At 41.8% G+C, this 13,156-nt stretch overlaps 1 protein-coding gene across 1 annotated transcript in view; it reads left to right on the forward strand.

Moving 5' to 3' along the window:
• Window positions 1-13,156, forward strand: part of EMC2 (ER membrane protein complex subunit 2) — a 217,638-nt gene that overhangs the window by 160,581 nt on the left and 43,901 nt on the right. Inside the window, exon 8 of the mRNA XM_069220622.1 lies at window positions 10,998-11,079. Within this exon, the coding sequence (XP_069076723.1) occupies window positions 10,998-11,079 (82 nt within the window). The remainder of the gene's footprint in view (window positions 1-10,997; window positions 11,080-13,156) is intronic.

Raw genomic sequence — 13,156 nt, forward strand, 5'->3', positions numbered from 1 at the left:
CTAGGAATCTGCTCACTGTCTGCTGATAAGCTTTTGGGGCTTTGGGGATACAGACTGATGTCAGTATGCAGAAGTGATGCCTATCTAGGGCCGCACATCATTTCTGGAGCGAAACGGCATCAGCGCGGAGCCACAGGGCACCACCTGTGATGCATAGGTAGTGCTGAAAAGTTTCCAATTCCAGTTTGCCTCATGGGGTGAGAAATCTGCTGCTAGATAAAGGCTCTGCCAGAAAGAGTGTTAGCGATGTTAGTACCTTGTTTGGTAAATTGTGTGGATTATCTGTTTAGGCACCTGTTTTGTAGCTGTAACCTTACACTGCATTGGAGTTGGAGACAAGGTAACCTCCCTTACTTTGATTAACTCTTATGTCCCCCCCCGTACCTTTTAATAATCTTTTAGTCAAGGTATTTTATTACTTTAAGGAGCTTTGCAACAGGGATCCAGGTACCCTAGTCATTATGGTAGGAGATCGAAATTGTAAGATTTCTAACCTGGGGCTTGCATCCTTTTGGGATGAGGAAAAGGAGGAAGCATTTGGGCAACCTCCTCGTATTGTCCCTCACTAAATAAGGCCTGATAAGCGTGGGAAGCTCTTTCTCGAGTATCTGAGAGAGAATGATTTTATTGTTGCTAATGGTAGACTCCCATCTGACTCCCCAGCCCAGACTACACATAAATCACCCAGGGGTGCTGCAATCCTGGGCTATCTGGTATCAAGCTATCAGTCTTTTTCCATGCTAAAGGATATAATAGTATTACAGACTATCCTTGAGATCATAATATTTTGGTTGTCTCTTTCGACTTGAAGGCGCAATCTGCTGATTCATGGAGTTTATCAGGGCTGCACCCCCAGCTTAATGTTAAAACTGGAAGAACAAATTTGTCCCCGGGTAGTTTCAAGGGGCTCAAAGGTATCCTAGAAAGTACCCTGAATGATCTCAGCAGCTTGGTAGGAAAAGTAATCGAGACTTTTATTGTTTTTATGCAACTAGTTTTTTTGATCCCCCGCCAGAAGCCCCAGAATAATCACATAGCAAAATCCCACTCCCTACTGTTATTGAATAGAGAAATGAATGCTCCTATTCATATCAGTATAGGAATCATACATCTGTGAGGCAATCCCAGCTAGACATCTTGAAAAGAAGGAGAAGTGCACATAAAAAAGGATGCTACAGATTGATTCTGGGTTGCAGTAAGAGAAGCAGCCTCTTCCTGCCACACTAGGTGGTTTTGATCTTTGATCGCAGAGGAGTGTGGTACAAGAACCGAGCCGCTCCCAACGTCCATCAACAAATTAAGTTGGTCGGCGTTTCTCTCTGACCTTTATGCTTCTAATGGGACCACAGTGGAATTCCCCCAAACCAGATTTGATTCCTTATATTCATATCCCACTCTGAAAGAAATTGAGGCCGCTATAAGAGGAATCCGTAGTTCTGCTGCGATGGGCCAGGATGAAATCCCAATACATTTAATAAAACACAACATATCCTCCTGGTGTAGGATTTTATTCCCGGTATATTACCATTGCTACGAAGCCCGGAATGTCCTTCAATTCTGGAAGGGTAGCATCATTGTCCCTTTGTATAAAAAAGGGGCTAAAAGTTGCCCTAGGAATTACCACCAGATTGCACTTTTGGATGCGGTCGAAAACATCTTTACCAAATGTTTGCTGTCACAGATTGATGATTGGGCAGAAAGGTATAAAATTATCCCCTTGGAGCAGTCAGGATTCAGGAGAAATCATGGCACAATCGACAATATCTCTGTTTTGCAAGTAATTAACGACAAAATATGTCACTCTGAAGGGGAAAGTGATCTACGCAGCCTTTGTAGACTTCTCCACAGCATTTGATAAGGTAGATTGTGTCTTGTTGTATAAGAAGCTCCTAAGACTAGGCATGCCCTGTATTCTCTTTGACCTTGTGGTAGCCCTTCACTCCTCCACCTGGTGCAGAGTTTTGCTAAGGGGGTAACAAGGTCTATTTCATGCCATTCCAATAAAAAATGGCCTAAAACAAGGATGTATGTTGGCCCCATTGTTATTTTACCTGTATCTTTCGGACTTATTTGCGCATTTAACTAAGTATGAGGGATTTGCCCCTAAATTAGGAGGTAGATCGTTATGTTGTCTACTTTATGCAGGTGACATAATCATTTTAGATCGCATCCCAAAGGAGCTTAATAATCGTCTTCAAGCCCTTGAACAACACACAGAAGCCCACTTTTTAATGATAAATTGCTCTAAAAGCAAAATGTTGTGCTTTCATGGGAATAAAAGACTTAATGACAGCAACTTTTGCTGGACCTTGGGAGCTCAACACCTCGAAAGAGTAACCTCTTACACCTTTTTGGGTAAAATCGTCTGTTGGAGCCTTAAAGACGGAGAGCACATTGAGCACAACCAAAGGAAGGCCCAATCCCAAGCTAATGGTCTGAATGCCTTATATAGGGCAACGGGCAGAAGGCACTTTAAACATCTCTTAGAGGTTTATCGGGTGAAGCTACCCCGTCCCTACTATATGGTATAAAGCATATCGCGGTATCAAAATGGATCTTTCTCGAAAAACTCGAGGGACGTGTCTTAAGGAATATTTTAACTGTAAACTCTGCCTTTTCGGCACCAATATTAAGACTTGAGTTGGGCTTGCAGTGTTCTTTTACTCAAGGCCTGGCTGCCGTAATTCACTGGATGTTTAACCTGATGACGTGCAGTGATGACTTTTTGCGGTCACTGCCAAATAAAGAAATATTAGCTGGTCATAGAGCAAAGTATACCATCTGCAGGAATTTTTTATATGCCATGGATCATCTATAATTAGTTCCATCTGCAATTTCTACTCTCTCTCCAGCACCGCTCAAATCCACACTCAGGAAAGCAACTTGGGCGTCGAGTTTCCTCCAGGACAGCCATGCCTGCGCACACTGCAGAGTTTTCACATAATATCTGATTCCTTCAGGCCAAGGGTCACACAGCCCTACCTCATCTGGAACATGTTTCATGGGGTGAGAAGATTCTGGCTGCTGCTGCGACAGGGGCAGCTTCCCCTTAATACATTACAAGCCAGATGGTTTGGTTCCTCCGCTATTTGTAATCTTTGCCATAACGGCATCCAAGATTTGAAACGTTTTAATCTGCCAGGCCTTATTGCTTCATCGCCTCAGGTGGCTGCGCTCTATTCGTTTACTTTTTTTTTTTTTAGTACTGCTTCCAATTTATTACAAGCCCTCCTTATCCCGCCTAATGAAACGTTTTGTGCTAGAGTTTTTAACTATTTTAAGTGTTTCTTAACATTGTACTAGTTTAATCAACTTGTTAACTAAAGTTTTATCCTTTTTATTTTCACTATGATTTTTTATAAATGTGTATTATTTTATGTGGACCACGACTGGAGTTCCGTAACATAATAAATAAACTGAAACTGTTTAGGCATCATCAGCATTTTTTCTTTGTTGATTTTATTATATTTCCCCTTGGTTTTAGCAGTGAATCGTGACAAATCAGATTTGAAATTAATATTGAGCAATCAGTTATGTTTAGGCTGAGCAGCTGGTGAGTGTACTGTAAATCACCCATTTAAATATTGCTTTCTGGTTTTAGAAATTAATTTTTATGTATTGTCTATCAGCTTTGTCTGTTTTAATTGGACTATATTGTGGAGATCGTGACTGCCTATGCACATAAACATACTTTGAATTTTGACAGGCCAGGCAGGTAAAGTGATTTCTAAGTTTAACTTTCTTTTTGATGTACCATTTTGCCATGGTACATAGGGTATCCCTGTCCACTGAATCAAAGGCTGTCTGGAAATAAACAAAACAACAACACAGCTTTTGATTCACTTGCAGTGCCTTATGAATGATAGCCCATAGAGCAAAGCAATGATCTATAGTTGAATGGCCCTATAGAAAGCCCCCTTGCTCAATTGGGATGATCTTAGATTCTAAGTCTCAGTCCTCCATCTTGGATAAAATGATTTTGGAAAACACCTTGACTGAAATGTCCTCAAGGTTAATCAGCCTATAATGTGTAGGATGGGAGCCATTCCATTTTTTTAAAATGGGTTTCACTATTGGCCCTTTCCACGATGGGGGCTGAAGGCCCGTTGAGGCTATCCAGCGTAACGAGAGAGTACACTGTTGCTCACCAATTACTTTTTGATTGAATTATTACATTTGGAATAGTTTTGGGGCCGGTGACCCTTGAGAGCTTTATTCTATCAATGACTGCCCTTTCCTCCTTTACTGAAAACCTAATGGGATGGAGCTTCTTGTCAGCAGTACCGTGGGACCTATCTGGGGAGGAAGAGCTGCCTTTATAAATCTGCCGCATAGGCTGCCCATATATCTTTAGGAATCATGCATACAAGATTCCCCATATTTTGGTCACTGGACTCATTTACTTTTGTCCAAAACTTTTGTTGATCCCCTGATAAGATAATTTCCTGCATCTTATCTAGGACTGGGTGGCGGAACGCCGCTAAGTGACCAAAAAACTTTGCCGCAGTATGCAGAGTTTTGCAGCACATTGGACACAATTTCTCTAAACCACCCAATTCTATTCTCGGAGCACACAGAGAGAATCTCTGTTTTTTCTGTTAAATGGTACGAGGTTAGAAGCTGGAGATGGGCGGGATCTAGACGAATTGTGAGCCTCCGCGTGTAAGATACTTCCAGTGGGAGTACCCTCTCTGCAGCCTCCGGTTCACAAAGGTTAAGAACTGCCGAAGTGGCCAGTGGTCACCTCCCTCGTACTTTGCCAAAGTGCCAGGTGGGCGTAAACATGTAATCAATCGGACATACCAGAGCATTGCAGCTGCAGGCATATCATTATTAAATTGGCCATTTAAGCAGATCACTCCATTATTCACCAACCATTGACTCAGGGCTTTTTTCCTCCCATTTTATGGAACCAGGAGGAAACAGGGCAGAGGAGATGTTATAAAAGTCTAGAGCATCTTCCACCTGTAAGTCCACCTGGGCAGGAAAAATACGAGCATAGAAATACCAGCCATAATTATAATTGCTTCTGGAAATTTTGCTACCAGTTCTGGAAAGGTTGCTCAAAAGATTCCAACCAGTCCTTCATTCGCCGGTAGTCTTCTTTATGAACATAAGCATTTATAAAAAGAAAACACCTGCAAATATTATTACTCAGGCCAAGTTCAACCACAGAGAGCTGCAAACTGCTTGGCATATTTATCAGTTGCTATGATTTCTTAATCACCTTAGTGGACATTAGGATTAAGACCCCTATCAGGCTCTCCCCTTTCCTCGTCTCAACCCTTTTCTATTCAGTACCATGAAGCCTACTATGGTCTTTTCCTCTCGCAACCAAGACTCCTGGAGGAACACCACATTGTAAGATTTCAATCTTACGTCCAATTCACTACTATTCATGAGACACTCAAACCTGTGAATATTCCAACTCAGCAGAATACTCGCTCTAGGGAGAATTGGGCCAGTTGTTCCCCTCCAGGTGTTGGGGAATTGCAGCAGGGTGGCAAATCTGTTACCCTGGCGCCAGGCAGTGGCCTCTCTCTGCTCAGACAGCCTGTCGTTAACTAATACCACCCTCCGATCCTTGGGCTTTCCATGTCCTCCTAAGGCTTGAACGAGACGTATCATAGGAACAGGGTGAAAGCCACCCCCACTGGCTGGTAGTTATCCCGCCATGAACGCATAAAAAAGATGAAAGGATGGACTCAGACTTAGGGCCAAGCCGAACAGGGATTCTTTTAGAGGGGCAGGTGGCTTGTAAGCCTGCCTTGTCCAAGTCATCTACCGCCTTGGGCACTAACTGGTCTATGCAGGGGAAAATGAAAGAGACTCTTGAAACTTCCCTTCCTTGATCACCACTCTGGAACCCAACGGATAGTAGATCACCCATGGATACCCCTTAGAGTGAGGGGATTTGATGGAAAATATGAAGTATTTTTTAATGATTCAAGGGCCGTAACTTCCTTTTTTTTCCCTGGTGAATACTCTCCAGTAGCAGTTCCGGGGACCCTGGATTGAACTTAGATTTGGCGTTAAAGAAATCGTAGGTAGCTAAACCATAGCACACGTTTGTGATATGGCCTTCCTATGAAAGGATATGGTTGCTAGGGTGCCGCTAGACGGCACAGGGGACCTTAAATGCTGATCTAGACAGGGGACCTTCTGACGGGATGGTATGGGCCGTGTCTTCAATCTCAGGCATTTTTTTTACAAACACATGTATGGTGAGGTCTTGCTGTTGTACTCCAGCCTCTAGCCCACTGAGAAAGATAATAACTTGAGGAGAATTTAAGGGGGCACAAAAGATGTTACCATGTCCTAACAAGCATTAGGCATTTGGAAATATAGACTGAGTCCTTGGGTCAGACAAAGCGCCTCTTTTTTCTTATATGAATAGCATTTGATCCCTAGAGACTCGAGAAGGTTGGGGGGTGGGGACCAATGCCTTTACGTGCAGTTAGCACACCATTGTTAGAATTACAGAGTTCACACCAAATGCCTTTCATTAACTTCGATTGGTCCACCTGATTGGATCTTACGGCTACAAGAGTTTCTAAGATCCCTTGTAAAGTCTTTTGCATAAGCTACATTACATCCAGCAGAGATAAGGAGCCAGTCGGCTGAATATTAATGGGTGCTCCCAGAGTTAAAAGCTGTTAGGTTCCTCGGACAAGGAGGCCTTCTGAGACCAAAGAAGCACTCTGATCCAGGGAGCCAACGCTGTGATCAGACCATGGGGACCTGAGCCCTTCCAATGGCAATTGGGAAAGAAAAATGTCAAGGCGACGTGAAGACGACAATTTTGGGACGTTTGCCCCTAGTCTTCGGAGAAGCTTCCAAAGGCTGGGTTAGGTAGGCCGAGTCTGCTGCTGAGAACGTCCCCTTAGTTACTGGGCAGGAGACATTGGGCATTTCCCATCCCCCACCTGAAGGAGAAAGGGAGCCAATATTGAAATCTTTGGAGATAAAATTCCTTATTGACGTGGCAAGGGAGAGAGAGGAACATTCCCATTTGATAGGGAGCTAAGTCAAGCTGGGAGATTGCCTTTTTCCGTCCTGCCTTTCTTTTTCTTTTGCAGCCTCCCTCCCCCGCCCCACTCCTTTTGAGACACCATGGAGGGCTTTCTTTTGGCAAAGTGTGGGAGGGGAAACATGAGAGAAAGTATCCATTACAGACAATAACGAGAAAAAGCAAACCACTCCAATTAAGCAGAAGAGCAAAAAAAGAAGAAAAAGGAAAAAAGTGATGCTTACGTCTTCCTTGATCACGCCCCTGGATTGCCACTGCCACCACCACACCAAGCCAAGTGCTGCCCAGTTCTACTTCATATTCAATAGAGCCAGAAGGTAAGGAAAGAGTCTACTTCATCCAAAAAAACTCCCAGATAAAAATGTTAGAGGAGGCCACATGGAAAGAATGAGAAGCACTGCAGCACATTAGGCTTCACTTAGCTTCAGATAGTTTCACGCAGAAACCAAGGGACTGGCTAGGTGTGAAAGACACCTAGCCAGCCCACCCTGCTGCACGTCTAAGCCCCACTGCTACCCAAGGGGCTAGAACACAGTGGGGGAGGAGTCTCTATTGTGCCTGCCCAATCGCCTGCCTAGAACCCAAGCCCAAAGTCTCGTAGTGGTGCCCTCTTCGCTGACATTTTCGCCCAAGCAACACAGACAAACTGCCTCCAACAGCTCACTGTGGAGATAGAACAGGGGGAAAGCTTACCGGGCATCCACGGTCCACTAGAGAGCTTATTGTCCTGATGCTCCAGAAGATAAAGTTATGGGTTGGACCGTTTGATCCAGCTTGTCGAGCTTGGCTCTGTAGCTCTGCGGCACTGCTACTCTGTGGCTGCAAAGCTGGCGGGCAAGGGTTGGGGAAAGCAGGAGTGAGTGGGCATCCACGAGCACAACAGACCTCGGCTGTGCTGAGCAGCAAGGTGGAGTTTCAGTGAGTGTGTTTATTTATTTTTACCTTTAGTGGTAGTAAAATGTAGAGATTGGTAATGCACTGAGAAGGTTTGCTTATGAAGGGTTAGTTATTTTCTGTACCTTCAGAGATTAACGTTTTAGCTGAAGAAATTGTGTGAACCGACTGAGATGATGTGTTATTTTGGTTAGACAGCTTGAATATGTATTGTTGTGTGGATGTGTATTTTAAAAATGTTGTATAAATTCGATACAAGTAAGTACAAGTGTTGCGTAGGCTCTCATTATTCTAATGAGACTACTGGATTTTGAGCAGCAGAATCATCTGCGGTGTGGGAGACTGAGTCTAACCCACTGCGGGTGACACCTGAAGCTCTAATCCGGGTTTTCCTCCGGCTAACTAGCAGTGCCTCACCTCTACCAACGGATAGTGATGATTGGGCAACCGAGCGCATGACATACTAGGCTTCTCAGGGAAGTCGTGGTCACTCAGGTTGCATCCAGTTCTCTCATTTACAATTGTCTCATATATAAACGACAAACAGAGGCAGTATATGTTTCAATAATAAGTTTAATAAAACAACTGCATCTTAGCTAGCAAAGTGTGAGCTGCAATAACCAGGACGACACAACATGATAGTATTAAAATTGTGACGAGAAGAGTGAAGCATAAAAACAACGCTACCATATTGTCACTATGATCGATGGACTATTTCCTATCTAAGTTATAATTGGAGCTCAGCATTTTAAGCTCAAGTTCTGCCTTTCAGATTCCCCTGGGAAGACATCAACCCCCATACCTGAGTAAAGGCCTGTCGTCTGCGTTCGCATCTGTAATGAAGCAATTAGCATACAGTTGTGATTCCCTGGCTGGAATCTCCCTCTAACGTGTAAGGGACAAGGAAGTGTTTATATAATAACACAGCTGATGTTCTGAGAAAATGTCCCTACTTAAGGATGTGTATTTTCTACGAATGTTGGAGACTAAACTTCTTCTACCACGTTCACCGGCAATGTACCGAACTGCAGCCTTGAATGAAGCACAGAGTGATCAAGAATGTCTTGTTTAAGAACAGAGTGCTAGCATAGGCAAAAACTGTTAGATAGGTGAAAATAAACAAGACCGTAAAAATGGTTATTGTAATAATAATAAAGTGAAGCTGAATAAAATATATCTAGGTTAAAGTGCACAGCGGCCTAGTGTGTTAAAATAACGTGCATGGAGCTATAACTAAAATGGCTACACAGCACAAGCATTATGGAATGGTGTCTCCAGGCCTTTTGTGTGATATTTAAGGCTTTAAAAAAGCCCTGTAAATAGAATTTGCATCTATTCTGCGTGTTGTGGGTGTACTGATATCATTTAGGTGATCATGTTTATGACCACCATCATCTTATCTCCGTGTCTGCCTTTAAGCTTTGTGGGTCAAATCTATTTTAAATTGTGGAATACTAAATTATAATTTTACAATTGATTTTCCACTAATATTTGGTAAACCTCCTTTCACCCTCATCCACCTTACCACAACAAATATACTCCTTGTTAAAACTTTAGTTATAAACCAAATGGAATGATACTTCTCTCACAATTATGTGTAGTAAGTACTCCTTCATATACTCACCCTCCTATTGCTGCCATGTGCAAGGGATGGGCTCCTGTTGACACAAAACCATTTATTAAGTTGAAGCAGTTATGTGAGAATTTTGATAACCTTAGTTTCATTTCCTGTCAGACACTTGCTACTGTGAGATGTAGCTGAATTGCTTCTGCAAATTTCCTATGGCAGCAAATTATAATATACTGTTACATGGTTTACTGAAAGACACACCATGCAGGCGCCCTGTTTGCAAGTGTATACAAGTGCTGTTGGACAGACAAGAAAAAAATACACAAAGCAAGTGACTATATGAAAAGCAATTGAAATAGGTTTTTTGGGGAATGAGCAGGAAATTATCATTATAAACCGTCTTTTTTGTAGTATCACAAGATCAATTTTCTTTTTGAACTCAGTTAAGGTTACAGATAAAAACTGATAATTTTGCAAATAAATATTAAAAAGCGTGTATTGTGTGTAAATCTGTTCAAAAGTACTCCCCGTTCGTTTGAGATTTAAGCAGGTGTTTAATTTGCTTCTTAAAACTGAATTAACACTAAGCGAATGTGTATGTTTTTGCATCCTTAAATCACGTGCCATAGGTATTGCATCAAAGCTGCACATTTAAAGTCTTGCCCTGGTCGCAGTTTTATGTATGTTTTACCTGTTAAAATTTCTAACCAGGCCAGGTGAGGTAGATTTGGCATTGTACGGAATAAGTTATTGTTAATGTTAAACAGTAGTTTGTGTACGACACCGTGCCTTGTTTTTAAAATACTGCTTCCATTTCAGACCATTAAATACATTTGTTGTGCGTGAGTGACAGTTTGTTTAATTTGCTGAAATTCTTTGACATCTAAGCATCAGTTCCGATTTTATCGATGGACCAGAAAAAACAGTACAGTCCATTTGGAATGAAAGTTATTTTAAATCACTTTGCCTTTTATATATTTATGTTTATAATAAAATATTAAACACACAAGCCATTTCAGTTTTAACATAGCTTTCCTTTTATCAGCAGTCATTCCATTAGTGTTTATTCCTTTGATTGCTACACATGTGAACCATAGTGGCAAAATCATATTTTCCAATGGACCTTGACTGCTAAACATTTAACCCCCTCCACAAGCACGTTTTATATTTGATATTGTAAGCAATACTTTGCGCCGTGTTGGACATGTAATTTCTTAAGCTGCTTCTTTTACTTACCGGTACTTTTACTTGCTATAGGTATTTGTGATGCAGTTTCGGGTTCAGTTAAGAATAGATTCCCAACTTTTGTTTTTTTTGTGCAAAATGCAGTACGGGGTTAGCTTGCTTTCTGAAAGATATTAAACATCGAATTTTATGATCGCCAGATTCATATTCTTGTCGTGACATGTTACAGTACGGATACCCTGAATGGTATGTGTGAAGTTGATGTCTCCTGGTGCATGATGTAGGCTTTGTTACATCTTTACTTTTGATTTCCTTTAGCTATGCCAAAGCCGCCTTTTGTTTGGAGGAGCTCATGATGACTAATCCACACAATCACCTTTATTGTCAGCAGTTTGCCGAAGTAAGTGGTTTATTTTAATTTAGTAATATTTATATTTTAACATAATGTCTTGATAGATGACACTAATCATTTTTCTTAATAGTTTTTCTTATTATAATAGTGGCAGGTTTCATTCAACATTTTCTACTGTCACAGTTGTAGAGAAAAGTTAAGTAGATTATGAATTCATTGTTTGTAAACACAATCCCAGTTGATGCAAGCTGCATTTGGGTATACCCTTATGTAATTGCACTCATCATTTTGGTATGAAAGATCTGTGAAAAGTAGAATCTAGCTGCTTCCTTTTGAGAAGGGATAAGGCCTGCTCCGCCCTTGCTTCCTATTGCTCTTTCGTGTTCTTTTATATCTAAGGCATGACAGAAAGGAATGCATAATGTTTCACTCAGGAGTAGATCAATGGAAAGTGTACAGCTTGCTGTCACGTAGACACAAGACCTGTATTCTGGTAGCAGGCCTTTTACACCCAGCATCCTTCTGGAGAAGGGAAAATCATTCCTAACTTGAATTGTTACATTATTTACACCTGGAGGATGCACTGCCACTGGACCAATTGATTATAGCCATCGGATTGGGGGAAAAAACTATATTTATTCAGAAATCAGACTTTCGTGTATTCAATTTCCTAGAGTATAAGATTGTGACCTGTCGAAATTCTGCACGCCTTCCCTGCTTCCGATCTTTCTTTTATTGAAGCACCTGGCCATTTCAAGGTGCCAAAATATTTTGAGATTTAGCACCAAAAAGCCAAAACTACCACTCACAAGAGATCAAAGGAAGGCCGCCAAATATCCTCATCATAGTGTCTTCATTGCTAGTCATAAATATTGCAGTAATAATCAGCTGCATCTGTGCCCTCCTAAACACGTTCACCCCCCCCCCATATATTGGAGAGGTTGAAGAGGCTAACACATCCAGTACAAAGAAGAACCTGATAGAGCTTACCAGACTCTGAGTTTTTCAAAATACTTTGAGCTGTAGAAAGAAAGCACCCCGCAAAGAACTACACCATAGCACTTATAACACATTTTGCTGCCTAACTCTGCCTCTTCGTGAGTAAAGATCAAGAGATATAGTGACACTGAGTGCCGTCAGTTTCGACGGGTATTGCTGGTGAAGGGTGTGCAAAAAGTGCGTTGACCTTCTTGGTGTTGCATTTTGGGTGTGGGCACACAGACACCTGGGTACACACTAGGACTATGCAGAATCTCTCTGAGCTTTCTGGATTCAGCTGACATACAATCTAGTGGGGGCAACACTTCTGCTGAGCACGGCATGGCTGGGGGGTGAGGGGGGTCAAGGCTGCTAATGCAAGTGATGGGCCTGTTCTTAAGCCATGGCATCAAAGGCTAGAGGGTACTAGAACAGGATAGGTGGGGAGGGGAGTGCCATGCAAACATACACTGGCACTAGAAGGGACTTTACTCAACATATAAAGTAACCAGTACACTTATGTGTACATGTAAATGGATGAAACTGTTGCATTCTTGTAGTCCTGGTTCTGCTTTAAAGGAATCTTAACTATCATCAAAGAAAGACAAGGTGATACGGAGCCTGCAAAGCATCTTGTCTCTTTAAGACTCCAGGCTTCCATCTCACATGGTGCTTAAAGAAGTTGTCTCAAAGAATTGGCTCTGTATTTTTAGCTCTCAAGTGTTGGAAGTTAGAACACTGACAGATGATTTCTCCTTTGTTTCTGAAGAATTTTTCACAGAAGTAATCTATTTTGGGCTTGGCTTTTAAGTTGTTTTTTAGGCTTTTTTCTGCTACATTTTTAGGTTTCTTCTGCACAGCACTTGCGAAGACTATTGTGAGTGGAAAAATTACTTTAGAGGGGCTTAAATCTGCCTCCAACTACATTTTAACTTACCATTTGTTTTCTTGCCCAATAGTCTGTTTTTTTTCTTGTGCTTTATCGGTTTGGGTGTGTGATTTCTAGCTTAAATCATGCTTTTCATGTGTTTTTCTGTTCTGTGGAGCGTGGCCCACGTACTACTTCCTTTTTCACATTTCCTCCGCTCTGAAAGGCTACTTTTTTCTTTTTAATCCATCTTGCTTGTCTACTGCATGTGTACTTTAG

This window comes from Pleurodeles waltl, chromosome 2_2 (genome assembly GCF_031143425.1).
Source record: "Pleurodeles waltl isolate 20211129_DDA chromosome 2_2, aPleWal1.hap1.20221129, whole genome shotgun sequence".
NCBI lineage: Eukaryota > Metazoa > Chordata > Amphibia > Caudata > Salamandridae > Pleurodeles > Pleurodeles waltl.